This window comes from Balaenoptera acutorostrata, chromosome 12 (genome assembly GCF_949987535.1).
Source record: "Balaenoptera acutorostrata chromosome 12, mBalAcu1.1, whole genome shotgun sequence".
Classification (NCBI taxonomy): Eukaryota; Metazoa; Chordata; class Mammalia; order Artiodactyla; family Balaenopteridae; genus Balaenoptera; species Balaenoptera acutorostrata.
In genome coordinates, this window is record NC_080075.1 from 44,595,490 (window position 1) to 44,617,842 (window position 22,353).

General features: G+C 38.0%; 1 protein-coding gene across 1 annotated transcript in view; it reads left to right on the top strand.

Annotated features, from left to right (window-relative positions):
- Window positions 1–19,341: 19,341 nt before the first annotated feature.
- FANCL (FA complementation group L) overlaps window positions 19,342–22,353 on the top strand; it is a 77,787-nt gene continuing 74,775 nt past the window's right edge. Inside the window, exon 1 of the mRNA XM_007189687.2 lies at window positions 19,342–19,490. Within this exon, the coding sequence (XP_007189749.2) occupies window positions 19,395–19,490 (96 nt within the window). The 5' untranslated portion in view covers window positions 19,342–19,394. The remainder of the gene's footprint in view (window positions 19,491–22,353) is intronic.

Here is a 22,353-nt window from a genome sequence, read left to right on the forward strand (position 1 = left end):
TACTTCTTTAATATCAATTCTCATAACTTTTCCCTCAGCATCTTCCCTGGACTATGGTAATTAACTCCTACATGATCTCACTGCCTCTAGCTTTGCCTCTTCTAATTCATGTTCCACAGAGCTCTCTGATAAATTTTTCTAAAAGTTAAATCTATCAGATTAGTTTCCAGATTAAAATCCTTTAATAGCTCTACTTTGTCTTTAGGATAAAGCCCAAATGTATACTGAGATTCTTTCTGACATTTTTCTTTCCTACCTGCTCAGCCTTATATCTTACCAATCCCCATCCCTTACCTGTAAGCACCTCATGGCAGTTCCCCAAATATTCTAAGCTCTTTAATGTTTCTGTAACTTTTATTCAGCTTCTTTGTGGGATCATTTATTTCACTCAGTGAACACCTAACTCATAGTTTCGGGCTGAACTAAAGGTAACTCACTTATTAAACCTTTCCTGACCCGCGAGGTAGAATTGACAACAGTTATTCTGCCCCCACTGTAGTGCGTGTGTGTTTGTGTGTGTGTGTGTGTGTGTCTCAAAATGTGACCTTAATTCACTACTCCACAAACTGAGCACAAATATGATCACATTTTATTTCCAGTTAATTACATAAAGTAGACCTTAAATGCCATACTAGGGGTAAAAAAGCATTTCCCTCTTTGATCGCTTCCTCAAATTTTCCAAGGTTCTACAGGTTTACATAACCTAAAAAGAATAATCAGAAGGATATTCACTGTGTGACAGTCATTAGAGCTGTTCAAAAAAATCCTGTTCTTCTAAACATGTAGTGAAGTGCTCCCCAACTTCTTGGCACCAGAGACCGGTTTCGTGGAAGACAATTTTTCCACTGATCGGTGGGGGGCATTGGGAGGGAGAATGGTTCAGGCGGTAACACGAGCAATGGGGAGCGGAGGATGAAGTTTGGCTCACTCGCCCGCTTCTCACCTCCTGCTGTGCAGCCCGGTTCCTAACAGACTGCTGCAGGCCTGCAGCCGGGAGGTTGGGGACCCCTGATGTAGTATACTGGCATATGTTTTTCTGTTCTCTTGAAGAAAGAAGTGTCCATCATTGGCTTTAGTCAATGAAATGTGAAATGACACGTTTCACTCCTTGTAAGAGCCTTTAAGTTCTGTTATTTGTCCTTACCTTCCCTCTGCTGCAGTGATTGTGCAAGCATGTGTTGAAATGGTCTTCATCAGCCTGGGTCCCTGGTGTGATAAGCATTTCAACCTGTGATGGAATGTAACATGAATAAGAAAGAAACTTTTTTTGTATTCAGCCACTGAGATTTTGGAATTATTTGCTCCAGGGTATAATATAGCCATTCAGGCGGACATATACACTAAGCAGGGAGAGTGGAGAGTCTGATAATTCTAGTAAGTAAGACTGGCAACCAAGCCTAGATGATGAAGAGTCTTATTACACATTCCTATAGAAGAGAGTTTTTCACCTTTGGCATATTTGACATTTTGGTCTGGAAAAATCTTTGTTGAAGGAGGCCATCCTATGTATTGTGAGATGTTTAATAACATCCCTGGCTTCCACCTACTAGGCACCAGCGGTACCTGCCACCCCAAGTTGTAACAACTAAAATGTCTCCAAGCATTGCCAAATATGCCCTGGGGGTCAACATTGTTCCCCATGGAAAACCACTGCTTTAGACAATGTACATCTGCTTTTGATGCAACTTTTTACTCAGGCTGCTGTAGCTTTGAGAGAGAAATGTCACTTGGTCAGAGCTGAATTCTGCTAGTGTGTCTTTGATGGGTTCCCAAAGTCACAATTTTTAAGTCTTGGCTCTTACAAGACCACAAGACTCAAAACACCTCCCTGTGACAACCCCAGAAACACAGCTGGTTCAGATGTCTGCTTCCTGTGATCTTGGATCTACTATCCTTGGATATCAATACCATCAGGGATGGGGGAGCTATCACCTTTTGATCCTGAAAAAATATATCAGTATAATTTATATATGCCCTTTCTGGGACAATGGATGTACCAAGCTCTGTTTGGCCCAGCTGACATGATGGGACTCCAGAGAAGCTACACACTTCCCTTTGGGAAGGGAACATCAGTGCATCAGAATAACTTGTCCTCTATGGAAATCTCTGTCACTAGGAAAGCGAGAGAAAAAAAAGCAATACAAGTTTAATTTTTGGTGGAACATCCTAATGACAATAATTATTTTTAACATTATTATTACTAATAATTGCTAACATCTATTGAGAGCTATGTACTAAGCCACATTACTCAAATCTCATTAATCCTCACAACAATTGTAAAGATAGATATTTTTTATTCCATATTTTCTAGCTAAGGAAATAGAAACACAGAGGTGTTATGTAACTTGCCCAAAGTTTACTGTACACTGGCAACTTTTAAAGTCTGGACTTAAATTCATTCTGTTTGATTGACTCTTAAAGATGCCCTGCTCTTAACTACTTACATTGAAAATGTAATCAAGTGAGAGTTCCATTTCTAGAAAAGAGGCAGGAAGACCCATTGGAGACCATTCCCCAGTGAAGCAATCACAGCTGGTGAAAATTATTAAAAAAATAAAAGCATTTAATGTCTCTGGGAATTGTCCTAAGGGAATACATTAAAGGAAGAAAGAGTTACTCAGAAAAATCTACTTGAGCCATGATTTGCTTGCTCTCTCTGTCCCAGCTTCCTAGCTCAGCATGATGGAATCTCTAGTTTGGACAGGTGTTACCAAGAAGATGGGGCTCCTTTTCCCCTCAGCTCACAGTCAAGGGATACGATATTTCACTGGGAGGGGTAGGCTACCAGCATTTCTTACTCCCGCCAGCTCTGAGCCGCAGACGCTAAATTCTGGCAAGTGTAGCTGAGAAGTCACAAGCTCCCTTCTTCCATCCAGCCCCCACTCATACGGTGGAGGTTATACCTTAGGCTCAGCATGGCCCAGGATATTGGCCCCTGATCACCTTCACCCCATCTTGCTTGTGGTGTGGAGGTCCCCCGCTGGGAACCAGAAAATGAAAAAAAAGATAAACAAATGACCAATAAGCACATGAAAAGATGCTCAATATCATTAGCCACAGGGGAAATGCAAATATACCACAATGAGATACCACTTCACACCCACTAAGAGGACTATAGCGGATACGAATATAATAACAAGTGTTGGGGAGAATGTGGAGAAGTTGGAACCCTTATACACTGCTGGTGAGAATGTAAAATGGTACGTTTTAGAAAATAGGCTGGTAGTTCTTTAAAAGGTTAAATATCTCTAGAATTGCCAAATGACTCAGCAATTCCACCTGGGTTTATGCCTGAGAGAAATGAGAACATATATCTACATAAAATCTTATACATGTATGTTCATAGCAGCACTATGCTTAATGGTCAAAAATGGAAACAACCCAAGTGCCTATCAACTGATGATTGGGTAAATAAGCAAAATGTAGCATATCCATACCATGGAATAATATTCAGCCCTAATTGAAGTACTCATGGATGCTACAGCATGGATAAACCTTGAAAAATTAGGTTAAGTGAAAGAAACCGGCTACAAAAGACCACATATTGTATGATTCCATTTGTATGAAATGTCCAGAATAGGTAAATAGATAGAGACAGAAAGTGGGTTAGTCGTTTCCCAGGACTAGAGTTGGGAGTGGGAGAAATGAGTAGTAACTGCTAATAGGTATGGAATTGCACAATTCAAATTGGTGAGTTATATGTGAATTGTATCTCAATGAAGCTGTTATAAAATATAATCAAGTATTACAGCGTCTTCCTATGCTAGATAGTGAATCCTTAAGAGGAGGAGCCATGTCTCATTCATCTATCTTCTTCATTTATCAGAGAGGCCTAGTGCAGAGGTGAAGAGTATGGATTTTGGAATTAAGACAGCCTGAGTTTTGTAGCCTTGGGGAAATTATTTTAGCTCCCTAAGCATCAGTTTCCTCAGCTGCATAATGGAAATGATAGAACCAACATCACAGAGTTTTCACAGGAGTTCATTGAGATAATGCATGAGAAGCATTTACTGCAGTGCCTGGCACATAGTGAGTTCTCAAGAAATATATGTCTCATTTATAGCAGGTGCTTGAGAAACGTATGTCGAAAGGACAAAAGGAAAGAAGGTAATATAATGTATATGTGGGCAATGCGGTTTGGGGATAAGAGCTTGAAAAAACCTGAATATGTTTATGGTGTTGAATTTCGTACTGCCAAGATGACTAGGAAGTTACTACATATTCTTGAGTTGGCGAATATAATAAAAACTTTTGAGAAGGAGTTTTAGAGCAATTGTGGAGAAGAATCCTTTAGAGAAGGGGGGTTATAGGCAATGAAGCAAACTAGAAGAAAACATGAATAGTAACCTTTGTCTGGAATCAAGAAGCCATTTCTCTCCAAATCTCAGTTTACAAAGCTATAAAAGGTGGATAGTAATCCTTGTCCTGGTCACCTCACAGAATTACTGGAAAGCCCAGTTGAGATAACAGATATGAATGGGTTTTGAAAACTATGCAAATGAAAGTAATCCCCCTTATTAAATTATTAGTTCTTTACAAGAATAGCAGCTATCCTGCACATACATTTATTCAAATATTAATTGATGATTGCCACAGGTTGGATTCCCCATGAAGCAGATGCTGAGGAGAAAATTTATTAGGAGGAAGTTTATTAGGGAGTTGTCTGGGGATCAACACTTATGGGGGGTGGAAGGAAGCCGGATTGGGTAGAGGGAGAAGTAGGAATGTAATTCGGGCACAAGAAGGCCTCAGCTGATTATAGGAGGAGCTCTGAAGCTGAGCTAGCCCTTCAGAGTGTCCCTCACTGTGGGGAGAGAGAGAGAGAGAGAAGGCTTTGGACCCCTATGTTAGCAATCATTAGATGGGTCGGTTTAAAATAAGTCACTACTTTGGGCCAGTCAGCTCACTTTTCAGCAGAGGGCAATTCGAAGAAAAGGCTGACAGCTGAGAGATGGCCAGCCTTCTCAACAGGCTGAGGGATGTCAGTCAGTCCTGCAGGGAAATTTGGCTAGCACAGCACAGCACCCCAACAATGACAGAGTTATTGGTATTGGTATTGGTATTGGTATTGGTATTGGTTATTGGAGAGTTGGTAGTCAATGGGTACAATCTACCAAAAGATCTCCAGTTTGGATAAATCAGGCCAGTGGTGTTGTTTTTGCTCTGGTTATTTAATTGAGAAAAAAAGCCACACTTTTCTTTTTGCCTCAATGACTAAGATAATTCAGCTATGTCCATAATTGACAATTTCTAATAGAAAGACTTTTGGTAATCAGTACGACTGAGAAGGTAGGCAGTCAAAATATTTAAATGTAATCATTAGATCATTTTGGTTGCTAAAAGAAGAATTTCTTTTCATGGAATAAGTTTATTAGGAAGGTTTGGGACAGAGGAATTATTGATTACATCAAGTACATATTTATATTTTACTGCCATTAAGTTACTTTGATATTAAAACATTGTACACAGAATAAACTTTAAAATCATTGGAACAACAAAACAATGCAGATTTCAAAAATATTTTGATAATGAACCACATACAGCAAGGCACATGGAAATTTGTTTGATTATATCATGAGAAAAATTAATTTACTTTTGACAGAAAGTCTTTTTCCAGACTTCTTACACAGTGAAAATATGCTGACATTTTTGTCCATTGGAATCATACATTGTAACTGCTATTTGAAAGATTTAAAAAGTTGGTTTAAAATTTATTTTTTCCCCCAAAGCTTAAAAACTTAACTCTTGAAAAACTTTTTACTTTTTAATGACTTTCTTTCCTTCTGATATTTGTAAATATCCAGAATTATTGGCCTTAGAAATAAGAGAGAGAAAGGTAAGAACAATAAAATGTTATTGAAATTCAGTATGGATTTGTTACTAGTCTGTAGTACCAGCTATTCTTAAAGGTATTCAATTTTATTACTCCTCAGTAAGAAGAAGCTGATAAAGTGTCTGCAAACAGAAGTTCAGCAGAAAAAAAAACTTTGATAAATAGATAAAATGAGTTATAATTGTTTATCCCAGGGTAGATGTTTCAGATTTGTTGAATGTGTTTATGTGCAGATTCTTAATCTGCATAGTATCACCTGGGCTTTATCACAGGTGTACAGTGAAGAATAATAGTGGAGCCTCAGAGAAGTGGTCTTCATATTTTCAACTCAACTATCCCCCAGATTAAAAATTTTAATTGCACAGATTTCTGTTGACATCTAAAATTTTTCATTATAAGTTTAATTAGTTCCAAAGGATAAAATTTGGTATATTGTAAATATTGGACTTTCTACAATAAAGCTTTTACTTCCCTCTTTTAAATGATGAAATGGAATCTAAATACCATAGCAATTTGCTACCCACTGTATTAGTTAGAATAATGCTTGCTACATGCTAGTGTAACAAATGAGCCCCACAATTTCAGTGCCTTAACTATAATAAAGTTTATTTCTCTTCCATATGAAGTCAACTGGAAGACATTTCAGACACAGCTTATTTCTACCTCATGCCTCCATCATTCCTGAGGGCTTCAGAATCCTTTGATTCAAGCCAGTGGACAGGAAAAGAGAATGTTGAATCATGCATCGAAGGTTCCATTGACTACAACTCAGTCACTTGGCCACATCAAACAGCAAAAGAGGCTGGAAATGTATAGTTATAGACCCAGGAGAAAGAGGAAATGGGTTTGGTGAGCACACACAGTAGTCTCTACCGTAGTTCGCTCTTCTGATCGTCAAATATCCTTCTTCTTCTCAAACAAAAAACATACTTACCACCTCCCCCAAGTGGACAAGCCAAAGTTTCATCTGTCATTGCACTGGTCTCAAATTCCAGGATTTCTCAGTGGTACACATCCTCTCTCTTAGAATCTGGATGTAGATTCCTCTGGTCACTGTCACCACCCTTTCCCACCTCAACACACAGGTGCACAAACACACACACACACACACACACAATACAATGGTGGAGCCAGGACAGGATAAATATAATAAGTTTACCCATTTGGGAAAGGGAGTAGAAAATAAGATCAGTTACTCTGTTCGTAAAGGTTAGGAAATCTTGCAGGGTAGGTATTATAAGGAGCCCTACCCTGGCAGCAGAAGACATTTCTTGATTGGGTTTTGATTCTGCTTTTCATGAAGAATTCCATTGTTCTCTGTGGCCTCTGGCTCTACAGATTCATTTTTATCCATTTTCACCTATAGTCACATCTCACATGGGTATGGCTTCATTTAGATGGCCTAAGGACTATGGGTTTTAGCTCAATATGTCCTATACAGTATATAAAGTTGTATTTGACAAAAATGAGGTTAGTTGAAATTTAATTAAATAAAACATAGCTAAGACTATTTGGCAGAGGGGTTATCTGTGGGGCTTTACCTTTGTTGGATGAACTTGTTTGCTTATCCAATGAGACTATTCAATTTTTATATTCTTCTGAGTTTACATCTGTTTTTCAGAGTCTCAGGACAGCTGAGGAAGAGAGTAAAATTTAGGTTGTGACTCCTACCAAATCACGTATACTACGGTGAGGGAAGATACTCTTTTTCAAAGAATTGAACAAATTTTAAATATAGAAAATACTTTTACACTATTACAATTTATATGAAACATACTAGTACAAAACTATAAATATATTTATATTAATGTATAAGTCTAGTGAATAATACTCTAAAGAGTCCTACAAACCTGTATGATTTCACCTTTTATCTTTGTCAGTCAGGTTTTCAAATGAAGTCCCAGCTATAAAACTTTGACTAGCCAACCTCGACATATGACACCTTTTCCTTTGTGCCTTTTTCCTTTCACGATGTCTTTTCCTTTGTACCTTTTTTAGGCTATAAAGGAAAATGAGATTAAAATGAATCTTCCTCAGATAGACTATTTGAAGATTATAACTATTTTACAAGAAACAATTTTATATACTTAAGAAGATTTTGAAATATATTTTTAAAGTCCTGCTAATTTTCTATAGTTACTTAAAATGTTTTTGTCATTTTGAAATAGCTATATATATGTATATAAAATTACCTTGAATTTTGGAATGATGCTATATAATCATTTCTGAATGATAAGCACCTACAGAAGGGAGATTATCTACATCTGGATTGATAAGGTTTATAGTGCATAATTTGAACATGAGCATCTTAAGGTTTTGAGGTATTCTTAATTCATCAAGCAAAATAATACTTATGTAAAGATGTTTTGCTACAACTCTTTGTTGCTGCTCAACATAGACTGAACATGACCTTCATCTCCTGCTGCGATAATTGGTTCATAACTTTCCATCATTTCCTGAAAGCATTTATTGTCTACCTAAAAGTATACAAAATTAACTTCCTAATTGTTGACAAAACAGTAAAAACATCCAATTTCACTATTCCACTCTAGATTTCACAAACACATTCTTATTAGGGAGATAACTGACAATATGAATAAGATGTTCAAAGTAAGTTTATTTCAGGTTTATTATTCAGATAATCCGAACTTAATTGTGTGTAGTTTTTGTTTTTGAACCCAAAATTTCTTACAAATCCACTTTTAGAATTGCAAAGGACCTTAGAGATCATTAGGTGACTTATACAAAGTCAAGCATTTGAACTGAAGTTTCTTGACTCTCTTTTCATTATTCTGCATTTCCTCCAACTCAATAGATGATTTTAAATCTGACAGCATTTACTTTGATAAAAATCTTTGTTAATGCCTTCTTTTTAAAAATTCATGGTACTGTTAAGTAACTGGCTTTGCAAAGAAAAATAAAGAATCCTTTACCTTTAAAATATTAATTAATTATGCAAGTTTCTTCTCTTTCTCTTGACATTGATTTGCTCTTTTCATATACTGGGATTTCATATACACATTTTATACACCAATATTTTATACACACATACATATGTATCTCTGTAATTTTAATGGCTTTTAGACATTTTATCATGTTATATAACTTGACTATTTCCAACTTATTGGACATTAGGTCATCTCTTGGTTCTATAAACTTTTTAAAATTACTTTTTGGGATATACTCCCATAAGTGGTACTTTCTCAAAAGAAAATAATTTTTATGGTTCCTGCTATGTATAAGTAGATTGCTTTTTCGAAACATTTTACGAATTACACATAACTAACAGCAATGGATGATTATATCTGTTTCCCCATAGACCTGCTAACATTGATGTTATATAATTAAGATTTTGAAGAATAAAGAGTGTTACTATTTCTTATTAAGATATTTGAAATGGTTTTATTTTGAAATGAAATGTATAAAATCACTTCTGAATTTTAGTGGTTTTAATTTATTTTTATTTAGTTATTTCTCAAAATTTTGTAAAATCAGCTATTTTCACATTATAGACAATTCATGTTATTTTACTTGCTTTGTCTATTGATAAAACAAGCAACATTAAATAGAAACCAAATTACAATTTTAATAAATTCTATCCTATCAGCAAAGGATTCTTTAAAGGAATGGCAAAAACCACAACCATATATTATTTATTTTTCAAAGCTGAAAGACATTTTCTGATGGAGAATATACTTATAATTTCATGGCTTCCTCATTCTATTTGTAGCATATCTCATTACTATATAAATCACACACAAATTTCCAAAATGTGAAATTGGTTCTTTATTCCTTCTTAAAATGTTACCTATTCATCTGATTTCTAATCCTTAATACTTTTATAGATGATATTCAGTTAGCCAATAAAATATAAATTAATTTTAGTATTCTTTGAAAGGAAATATCATCATGAAAAAATAGAAAATACAGGAAAACATACTATTATATCTTTGGAAGTACACATATTTATAATAGATCTTTAGTCTGAAAATTTGTCATATAAGTATGCATTTCATTAATAATGCGATACCAATAAGTTTCAAATCTTTTTTGTTGTTGGGGGATGAGGGTTCACAGTGTTGCAGAAATGGAAAATGGCCCATCTCAACCATTCTCTTCTTTATTCTAACAGAATTCTAGGCAATGTATTTAGCTGAAAAACTGCATTTCCCAGACATTTTGCATATGGCATGGCCAATCTGACATAAGACTTGTTCAAATGAGCGTCTGGGAAAGCTATCATTGTCCTTCTATCTGATGATGGCTAGAGCTCCAGCAATGATCTTGGGACTATGAGAGAAAAGGCAAGAAAATTTCAGCTCCCTAGTATTGGACCCAATTGGGATTAATCTTTCAGCTTTAAAAATATATATTTCTTTTTATAATTAAAATGATCTCTGTATTGAGGGTCATTTAAATATAGGCTTGACACTAATACACTATGTTTATTCCTTTAGCTAATATCCTCTGAGCCTTAAATATGTGACCAGCTAACTCTGAGCCTGGAACTGTAAAACATGTGTCTGAACAATTATCCATTTAATTAGTGCAATGACTTCAACTGGCTGCACAATAGAATCACATGTAAAAATGTAGACTTACTAAGTCTAAGGTAATGGTTTCAAACTTTAGCTTGTATCAGAATCCCTTGTTAAAACACAGATTTTTAAATCATATGCTTGTTAAAACATGGATTGTTGAGCTCGTCTCCCAAAATTAAGAGATTCAAGCAGGGCTGGGGCGACATGTTTCCAGGTGATGCCAATGCTGTTGGTCCAAGGACCACACTTTGAGAAACACTAGTCGAGGATACAACCTGGACACCTGTGTATTAAAATAGTTTAACATGATTATGATGGTTCAAAGCAGGATCAGAAACCCATAATTGAGAACTGGTAAGATTACAACTGTTCTCTCTCACCCGCTTTTATTTCTCAGCTTCAGTTTTCCAGAATAAAAGTGAGAGCTTTTTTATCTTCTCTGTGTATGCACTTTTCTATTGCTTTCCTTTTGGTTTCTTAGGGTAAATGGGGTTGACTAGCTTTAGGTCAAATTTTGAAATAAACAAACAGTCATTTTTCCCTTCAGGTTTTCTTTCTGCACCCTTCACGCTCCTCTTAACAGCCACTCTTTCCTAGCGCTACGTATTTATTAGTCTCTTCCTTCCACAACCTCGACTCTGTGGCCTAAGTTTGCACCCCCTGTGAGTAGTTCTCCTCTATTCTCCCAGCTTTAACTGCAACACTCATTACCTGAGTTGCAATCTTCGTTAGGTGTTAGCTATTTGAGGACATTTCTTCCAGTTGTTCACCAAAAAATATGAGCTGTTAATCTCTCTATCAGTGGCTTTGGTGTGGGGAAAATGTTTCCAAGGAAGAGGCTCTCATTGTACTTTGCTGAAGAAGAGGGTTGTCTAATAACCTGGATTCTCCTTTTTTCACAGGAATTCAGGAGTCTTCAGAGACTTTTTTTTTTTTAACGTCTTTATTGGAGTATAATTGCTTTACAATGGTGTGTTAGTTTCTGCTTTATAACAAAGTGAATCAGTTATACATATACATATATTCCCATATCTCTTCCCTCTTGCGTCTCCCTCCCTCCCACCCTCCCTATCCCACCCCTCTAGGTGGTCACAAAGCACCGAGCTGATCTCCCTGTGCTATGCGGCTGCTTCCCACTAGCTATCTATTTTACATTTGGTAGTGTATATATGTCCATGCCACTCTCTCACCCTGTCACATCTTCCCCTTCCCCTTCCCCATATCCTCAAGTCCATTCTCTAGTAGGTCTGTGTCTTTATTCCCGTCTTGCCACTAGGTTCTTCATGACCTTTTTTTTTTTCCTTAGATTCCATAGACCTTTTTTGAATAATCTATTTACTTCCTATCCTTCTTTAGATGATGACCTCATCAATTTTCTCCTGATTCTAGCCCACCCCTGTAACCCATGAACACTTTTAGCAGATTTAGCCCTTCAATGCTCCTTTTTTGACCTGAGGTTGGGTTGTGGGTGTCATTGCTCCTCAACTTTACTGCCTGGATTGAAGTGGAAATTATTATTCTGGACTGCCCATGGATCTAGACTCTTTATTGGGCAAACCTACCTAACATGGGAATTTGCTTCCAGAGAGTTCGGATAGGGTTGTAGGAGCTAGGATATCCCTGCCGTATATCACCTACCAAACTCTGGTCACATAACGAAGTCTTTATGGTTTATTTATCATGAACATGGTCTTCTCAAAGCTTTACACTTAAAAGTAATGCCAAAATTATTCACTACATCACCATTTATGAACTGCTTCTGCATGTTTGGATAGAAAAATAGGCAAGAGCAAACTGCTCTTTAAAGTTTATCAGTACTTTTTCTAATCCAAAGGCCTCCCCATAATTCTTAACTTTTTCGGCCTTTGTGTATCATTCCAGACTGCTGACCGTGCCTTAATCTTTTTTTTTTAATTAGTTAAGCTGAAGTTTATATTTTTTCCAGTTTACTTTTTATTTGAATAAAGTATAGTTGACACACAATATTATATTAGTTTCAGGTGTATAACATAGTGGCTCGACTTTATGAAATGATCACCACAATAAGTCTAGCAACCATCTCTTACCACACAAAGTTATTACAATATTGTTGACTATAATCCCTATGCTATACATTACATCCCCATAACTTATTTATTTCATGACTGGAATTTGTACCTCTTAATCCCCTTCACCTATTTCATCAATTTCCCCACACCCCTCCCCTCTGGCAACCACCAGTTTCTCCTCTGTATCTATAAGTTTCTTTCTGTTATGTTTCTTTATTGTTGCTTTTTAGATTTCACACATAAATCATATGGTATTTGTCATTCTCTAACTTATTTCACTTAGAATAATACTCTCAAGGTCCTTCCATGTTGTTACAAACGGCAAGATTTCATTATTTTTTATGACTGAATAATATTCCATTGTGTATATATACCACATCTTCTTTATCCGTTCATCTATCAATGGACACTTAAGTTGCTTCCATATCTTAACTATTATAAACAATAGTGAACATAGTGATGCATGTGTCTTTTCAAATTGGTGTTTTGGGTTTTGTGTGTGTGTGTGGGGGGGGAATACCTAGTAGTGGAACTGCTAAACTGTATGGTAGTTATATTTTTAATTTTAAAAATTCTGTTTTTAAATTTAAAAATTTTAAAATTTAAAAATTCTGTTTCTCCATTCTGTTTTCCATAGTGGCTATGCCAATTTACTTTCCCACTAAGAGTGCACCAGGGTACACTTTTCTCCACATCCTCATCAACAATTGTTATTTGCTGTCCTTTTTTAAAATTTATTTATTTATTCATTTATGGCTGTGTTGGGTCTTCATTTCTGTGCGAGGGCTTTCTCTCTAGTTGTGGCAAGCGGGGGCCACTCTTCATCACCATGTGCGGGCCTCTCACTATCGCGGCCTCTCTTGTTGTGGAGCACAGGCTCCAGACGCGCAGGCTCAGTAATAGTGGCTCACGGGCCTAGTTGCTCTGCGGCATGTGGGATCTTCCCAGACCAGGGTTCGAACCCGTGTCCCCTGCATTGGCAGGCGGACTCTCAACCACTGCGCCACCAGGGAAGCCCCTGCTGTCCTTTTTATAATAGCCATTCTGACAGGTGTGAGGTGATAACCTCATTGTAATTTTGATATGCATTTCCCTGATGATTAGTGATATTGAGGATTATTTCATGGTCTGTTGGCCATCTGTTTGTTTTCTTTGGGAAAATGTCAGTTCAGGTCCTCTGCCCGTTTTTTAATTGGGTTGTTTGCTTTTTTGATGTTGAGTTGTATGAGTTCTTTGTATATTTTGGATGTTAAGCCCTTATTGGTTGTATTGTTTGCAAATACTTTCTCCCATTCACTAGGTGGCCTAATAATTTTGTTGATCGTTTTCTTCACTGTGCAAAAGCTTTTTAGTTTGATGTAGTCCCATTTGTTTATTTTTGCTTTTGTTTCCCTTGCCTGAGGAGACATATCAAAAGAATGGGGCTAAGACCAGTGTCAAAGAGTTTGTATTTCCCTCTAGGAGTTTTATAGCTTCAGGTCTCACATTTAAGTCTTTAATCCATTTTGAATTTATTTCTGTGCATGGTGTGAGAGAGTAGTACAGTTTGATACTTTTCATGTAGCTGTCTAGTTTTCCCAACACCATTTATTGAAGAGGCTGTCTTTTCCCCACTGCATTTTCTTGCCTCCTTTGTCATGGATTAATTGACCATATGTGTGTGAGTTTATTTCAGGCTGTCTATTCTGTTCCATTGATCTATGTGTCTGTTTTGTGCCAGCACTATACTGTTTTGATTACTGTAGCTCTGTAGTATAGTTTGAAATCAGGGAGCATTATACCTCCAGATTTGTTCTTCTTTCTCAAGATTGTTTTGGCTATTCAGGGTCTTTTATGTTTCCATACATATTTTAAAATTATTTGCTCTAGTTCTGTGAAAAATGCCATTGGTATATTTGATAGGGATTGCATTGAATCTATAGATTGCAACAATCCCAGAGGTCTCTTAAACTATACTCATTTTTTAAAATTCTTTCTTTTTTCTGTTCAGCTGGGGTGATTTCCACCGCTCTATCTTCTAGTTCACTGACTGATCGATTCCTTTGTATCATCTAATCTACTGTTGAGTCCTTCTAGAGTATTTTTAAATTTCAGCTGCTGTATTCTTCAGCTCTGTTTAGTTCCTCTTTATATTTTCTAACTTTTTGTTTAATCTCACTGTGTTCATCCATTCTTCTCCCCAGTTCATTGAGCATCTTTATAATCATTCCCTTGAACTTATTGGGTAGGTTGCTTATCTTCACTTCACTTAGTTCTTCTGAGGTTTTGTCTTGTTTCTTTGTTTAAAACATATTCCTATCTCTCCTCATTTTACACAAATTTCTGTATTTATTTCTCCTGCTCTTGGAGAAATGGACTTATGTCAGAGAGGTTTTATGGGGCCCAAAACTCACTCCCCTCTGTTTACCAGAGCTATATGGTCCAGGGGTGGACCCCTCTGTGGTGGTGGGGATGACTACCATGGGCACAATGGTAAGCAGGGCTGGCCTTAGGCCTGCTTGGCTGCCAGTGCCTGCCTTGTGTGGTAGCTGCTGGCCCACTGGTGGTCAGGGCTGGGTCTCTACACTGTTGACTGCTTGGCCCAGGGGGTGTGAGGACTGGTGCTGGCCCACTGGTGGATGCATAAGCTCCTGCACTAACAGGCTAGAGGGAGGACTCCAAGATGGTGCTTGCCAACACCAGCATCCTTGTGGTAGAACATGTTCCCCAAAATGGCTGCCACCAGCATCATTGTCCCCAGAGCAAGTCCCAGTTGCCTCTTGCCTCTCTGAGAGGCTCTCCAAGGTTAGCAAGTGGGTCTGACCAGGATTCTTTCAAATTACTGTCTCTGTGTGGGAACTTAGAGCATGTGAGATTTTGTGTGCACCCTTTAAGAGCAGAGTCTCTGTTTCCTACACACCTCTGGCACTTTAATATGCATCCCCTGCTGGCTTTCAATGCCAGACGTTCTGGGGTTTCATCTTCCCAGTGCAGGACCCCTGGGATGGAAGCTCAATGTGGGGCTTGGACCCCTTGTTCCTTGCAGAGAACCTCTGCAGTTGTGATTATTTTCCCATTTGTCATTGATATTTACCCAGGAGTGTGTGTACTGACACATGGATATATCCCTCCTACTTGTCTCATTGTGGTTCCTTCTTTACATCTTTAGTTGTGGAAAATCTTTTCTGCCAGTCTTCATGCTGTTGTCATAAATAATTGCTCTGTAAATAGTTGTAACTTTTGTGTGCACATGGGAGGATATGAGCTCAGGGTCTTCCTACTCCACCATCTTTGCCGTCAACCTAGAGGACTCTTAAATGGCTGTTCCTACTCCATTCTTCCTTAATGCTGACATTTCCCAACATTCTTCCCATAGTTTTTCAGTACTCTCAAGCAACCTCTCCCTTATGATTCTCATTAATGTTAATGCCTGGCATCCTATTTTCTTCCATACTGATGGGAACTGGGAGAAGAAACACCTGGGACAAAGCTGAAAATTTAGGCAATAAAATAGTGAGAGATGCTAATTGGAATGGTATAAGTATTTAAAATCTTAAGGCTAATAATCTCCTTTAAAATTTTTTTTAACATAACAGATAAGGTGAAAGTCTCCTCAGGCCATTACCCCCATTCCTTGTCTCCTATCTTCCGCCCCAAAATTAACTACTGCTAGTAATATACTGTGAGTTTATTTCTTTATTTAAACATAAATGGTATATTAGTAAACATACCATTCTGGAACTTGTGTTTTTCATTCATGAAAATGTTTTGAGATTTTTCCATGTTAGAACGTATAGTTCTCCCTTAAGAAATAGCATTTAAATACTACTAATTTTTGCAGCAGAATATATAATACAAGTCATGCCTAGGATGCCTTGAAGAGCTTGAACTTTTGTGAGGGTCTGTGTGAAGTCTGTCAGAGTAATTCCAAAATTAAAACAATGCTGATGGTGGTACTAGTTCGTTGGCTTTCTGAGTTTTAAACATATTGAGTATTCTCTGTGAATTTGAGAGTGGCTGTCTTAGACTGGGCTACATGTAAACAGTGGTCCCAGCATACCACATATGAGTTGATGATAGTGAGATCCATCACTCAGTCTTGGACACCTGAGGAGAATGATTGACTCATTGAATTAAGAAGACCTTATATGATATCTCTCCTTGCTCTTTGATGGTTGGTCTCCTTATTACAGACTTTATCAATGTGGAATGCTCAATTACAAATTCAACTACCATGAATCAGTAGTTGAATTTGAATACCTTTTCCTTAGGGACCAAGATGATATCTAGCAACAAATTTTGTGAAAATTTCTAAATCTATAAGTTCATTATGAGGATTCAGAGGCAAGAAACCAACTGTTTGGCTGTTAACTACACAGTCCAGTGTATCGATGGTAGGGGGAGTGAGTGTAATGAAGATGGCTTGTCTGGACAGGGGTGCATGTCTATTCATGGAAGACTCAACTGATATTTAGGAAGTCTCCAGAAGCTTATAAGTCCAGAAAGTCCTTTTTGAATATGTGATATCAGGAAGCCAAAGACATTTAGGCTGTTAACCAAAAGCTCAGTGTAGTAAATTAGGACAGTAAGTTTTCTGGACTTCATTTCCCTAATGTATGTAATGAGAATGCTGGAATATAAAATCGCCAAGGTTGCTTTCATGGAAAAACTTTAGCTCCTGAGGAACCTATTGGGCAAAATGTTCTTAGCCTCTTTCCTCACAATATGTGAATTAGGTAGAAAAACTTTAGCTCCTGAGGAACCTATTGGGCAAAATGTTCTTAGCCTCTTTCCTCACAATATGTGAATTAGGTAGAAAATGCTATGATTATATTCAGAAGAAATATATTATTTTGGTAAATCTATTATCAAACTATCAAAATCAAATTCTTGAAACCCCACTGTTAGCATGAGTCATTAACAACTTTAGATTAACTTCTCCTGAGTTTCATGATGGGAAGTCCATCTCTGCCATGATTTAATGGAAAGATTACTGAATCTAAAATTTAGAAGACTTGAGTTTAATCTTCATTGTACAAGTCACTAAGTCACTATCTTGAGCAACTTATTTAATATCCCTGAATCTCAATTTAATTGCATACAAAATAGACATTATAAAAAATACATACCTAAAGAACACTGCCATCAAGACTAAATAAAATAAAATATGGAAGCGCTTTACACATGCTGTTGTATTATAATTTAAATAAATCCCATAAAGTCTATAATAGTGCTATACAGTCTGATTATTATATTGTAAATGGAAACCAATTCAAATACCTTGTGAAAAGTTCCTTCATTCCTCTGAACTCTTGTAATACCTATTTGTAATTTGCCTATAGGACTAGTGGATATTTATTTTAGTAAATAGTTAATGAATACCTACACTGTACCAAGAAATATACCAAGTGATTAGGGAGAGCAATAATTTTCAGCAGATAAGAAAGTTTTCCCAAAAATGGTAGCCATTGAGAAGCTCTTTGAAGGAAGGGTAGAGGTTCCGTGGGGAATATGGTGGTGGGAAGTTTGAAATACTGGAAACAGCAAATGTCTTAACTTGCAGAAAAGTCATAAAGTCCTTGAGGGCAGTGACTATATGTCCTAATAATCTTTGTGTTGGTCCTATTGTTGTACAACCTTGACTTTATGTCCATCACAAAACACGTAGCCTGTTATCCTTAGTAAATGAATTGCATAATTGAGTGGATGGTATGTCATGCCTCTTAGGAGGTTCTCAAACTTTAGCCCGTGCATCATAACACCTGGAGGGCTGTTGTAACACAGATGGTTGGGCTTCACTCCCAGAATTTGGGATTCCCTTGGTCTGAGACAGAGGCGTGAAAATTTGCCTTTCTTAAAGTTCCCAGGTGATGCTAATGGTTCCAGATCACATATTGAAAACCACTGTTTTATTGTAATTTATATTTAACCACTGAGGCAACATTCTTGTTTTTCCCTAAGCATCCAGAATACTCATAATTCTTGTCAAACTTAAAGAATCTTCAAGAAGTCTAACCCCATTCTGAGGGCAATAAAAATGGTAGGGTGTATATCTTACTCATTTTTGCACAGCCTGCAGCCCCTTATAATGATGTTTTGCAAATACTAGGGTTCAAAAATGTAATACACTGAGTACTGACTGGAATCAAATAACTGTGCAGTAAATATTAAGTTCCTTATTTAACCATCCCTTAGTAAAAGGGAACGGATAATTACCATTCCTGAGTTAGAAATACGTTCAGGAAGTGTTGGTTTTTTTTTTTTAAATTTATTTATGGCTGTGTTGGGTCTTCGTTTCTGTGCGAGGGCTTTCTCTAGTTGTGGCAAGTGGGGACCACTCTTCATCGCGGCGCGCAGGCCTCTCACTATCGCGGCCTCTCTTGTTGCGGAGCACAGGCTCCAGACGCGCAGGCTCAGTAATTGTGGCTCACGGGCCTAGCTGCTCCGCGGCATGTGGGATCTTCCCAGACCAGGGCTCGAACCCGTGTCCCCTGCATTGGCAGGCAGATTCTCAACCACTGCGCCACCAGGGAAGCCCAGGAAGTGTTGTTAAAGAAAAATTAACTTCGGTTCATCAAGACCATCAGCAATTCTCCCTCCTGTTTTGCCTTAGATATTTGTGAGTACAGTGCAGCAGAACTAAGTCTGGTGTTGACTTGAGTCTGGATTAATATACGTATCCAAAAGGGTTCTTGGGACAATCAAGGCTAATATGAGCTTGTTCGGTCAGACCTGTGAACCTAAAAACAAGCTTCCCTCCTGCCTCCCGTTGGCGCCAATGCTGCCTCCCGCCAAGCCGCATCTATTCTGGCTGACCCTGAGCTCAGGTGTCCCGAGTAGCCTCAGACCTTCATTTCTGCCCGCGGAAGCCTCGAAGTTTCTTCCCGCCAAAGGCGCGGGTTTCCGCCTCTCTGCGCACTAGGCGCAGGCAGGACTGCGCATGTGCGGGGTCCGGCGGCCGCTGGCTCTCGGCGTCTCCACGGACCAAGAGCCATGGCGGAGACGGAAGCTAGTTTGCTGCGCCAGTTCCCGCTGCTTCTACCCCAGAACCGGGCGAAAACCGTGTATGAAGGATTCATTTCAGCTCAGGTACTCGCCCGGGTGTTGCTCTTTCGCTAGAAGAGCCTCCCTCTGGCGGCGCACCCCCGGCCCTGAAGTCTGTGACCGGAGGGGTTAGGAGCTCGGGTTTGTGGGGATTGAGAGGGGCGGCCTGTAAGGACTCCTGGGAGACTAGAAGTTTGAGAACCGTGGGCCGTTGCTGGAAACCCGTTCCCGGCCGCCGCCTCCATGCCTGGGCCGGGGTCGCTGCCTGGGACAGGACGCTGGGAGCCCCGCGCGCGCGCCCGGGCTGGGAGACGACGGGGAGGAGGGCCACGCCCCCTCGTCCCCGCCCCTCGCGGAGTTTTGCCTCGCTCCTAACTCTGTCTGTCCCACGTTTGAACTTTTGTTTTAATTGGTCAATTTTTTGCTTGTCTTTATTCTAACATGCCCCACCCCCACGAAGGTTGGAGGCCATTCACACGGGAGCCTGCGCTCCCTCATTATATTCGTGTTTCCTGCAGAAAGAACGTTTTGGAGGAAAACCTGGTTTTCGCTCTCTGCCAGGTCCTGGGTACCCGATCTCATCCGGTTGGCGATGTTTTGTAGGAAATCTTGACAACCGAATTAATTACCTTCGCTGATTCCAAGTGGCCTCTCTTGTGGAGTTTATTACCCATAGTAAACACGTGTAGGGCTTTGAAGTTTACAAAGCGCTTTCCAAGTACAATATCTCACTTAATCCTCAGGCCTCAGAGGCAGAAATTTTTTTTAAAAAGTCATTATTCTCGTTTTATAGTTGAGTAAATCAAGGCATGGGAAAGTGGAGAGATTAAGTTAACTTGTCCATGATCACAACGGACTCCGTTAAACTCAGGCTATCTGATTCCACTCCTGGGTTTTCCCCCTCTACACTGCATCAAGCTACCTTAGGTGAGAATTTTGAGTATAGACTTTGCTTCCTGGCCATTACATTCAACATTGTGCCCTCTCCCTGAACAGCGCACATACTTTTTGAGGATAGGGGCCATATTCTAGGAATTAACATATGTTTTGAAGTTTCCTCAAGACACATAGTAATGTCTCAAAAATATTGAGTGAATTATTAAATTCCCATGTTAAATGAAAATTTTACCTACCCCTAAGAATATTAAGTGTAGAACTAATCCTGATACACTGATTAAGGAAAGGTTAAAGACCATACACTTGGACTTCTTCACTTGTTTTCAAATTCATTGTGACTGTCACAGAAAGTAGAGGTTAAACGTCATTGTTACTTCTGGAATAAAGTTAATCCACGTTTTCCTTCCCCAGTTGGAAGTATTGATCTTGAATTACCTAGTTGAAAACTTTCACAGCATTTAGAAAAATTGAAGAGATGTTACTAAGTTCCGTTTTTATCAGAACCATGTTATATCTAATTTTAGGCATTTTAAGGAAAGTATTTTGTATTATATGTCTGTATCTGCTAAAGCCTCTTAGAAAATATGTGTAGCCATCAAAATTCAGATTAGATGAAATTATTTTATCCTGGCTATAGCTACAATTCTCATTTGTACCTGCTTTAAGCAGCTTGTTGAAATCCTAACCTAAAGATTTTATTTAACATTGTTTTGTTTTGGTGGAGCTGGTTTTGTCTAAAAATGTGTCGTATGTAATTTCAAATTTACAGAAAAATAGCAAGGATGTAGGAAGAATTTGAGTATACTCTTTAAGGGGGTTCACCATTTTACATTTGCCCCTTTTGATTTATTATTCTGAGTCTGTGTATGTGGGTGGATGTGTACACACATTATTTCCTTGAACAGTTTCAGGTTAAGTTGCAGACATAGTGTTCCTTTATTCCTGAATACTTAAGTGTATATTTTGTGAGAACAAGGACATACCCATACATAACCACAATTGTCAAAATCAGGAAATTTAATCATCATATAATACCATTACCTAATCTGGAGTCCAAATTCAAATTTTGTTAATGTTGCAATTATACATTTTTTATACCCCTTCCCAGCCCCTAACCATCTGATGTAAAATCTCACATTACATTTAGTTGTCGTGTCTCTTTAATCTGGAATAGTTCCTTAGTCTTTCTTTGTTTTTCATGAACTTGACATTTTTTGAGTACATGTTGGTCATTAGGTAGAATGTCCCTCAATTTAGATTTGTCTGATGTTTCTTCATCATTAAATTCAGGTTATGCAATTTTGACAGATATGCCACAGAAAGAATATTGTGTCCTTTTTAGGATGCGGGATGTCAGCAGGTCTCATTATTAATGATGTTATCTCTGATCACCTGTTTAAGGTGGCATCTGCCAGATTTTCCTATTGTAATTATTAAGTACTTATAGGAAACTACTGTGAGGCATCAAACTCCCTCCTCCCCCACCCTGTTATAGCAGCCATTGACTCTTGTTTGAGTCAGTTAATTATGTTTGCCAATGATGATTTTCTAACTCTGTCATTTCTTCTATATTTATTAATTGGCATTCTGTGATAAAGAGTGGCTTTCCCTTTACCATTTATTTATATCAGGCTCATGGATTTTAAAAATAATTTATCTAATGGATTATAATCCTTACTTCCCTATTTGATGTTTAAATTGTCCCAGATTTGGCCAGTGAGAGCACATTTTTATTGATATGTTTTTAACGATTTGCATTTTCCTATCATCACTGTTTTAAAAGTATCCTGTAGATACTGACATGTAGTGTTTTATCATCATTTTTTAGAGCTTAATTTTAATTTGTAGTTCCCCCGCACCTGGGAGTTATTTAATAGAAGATTAAAATTTTTGCTCATGGAAGGTCTTTCATTCTAATTTTGTTATTTCTAGTTTTATTGCATCATGATTAGACAGTGATGTTTGTAAAACTTCAACTCTTTGTAACTTAATTGATCCTTTAATTTAAAAT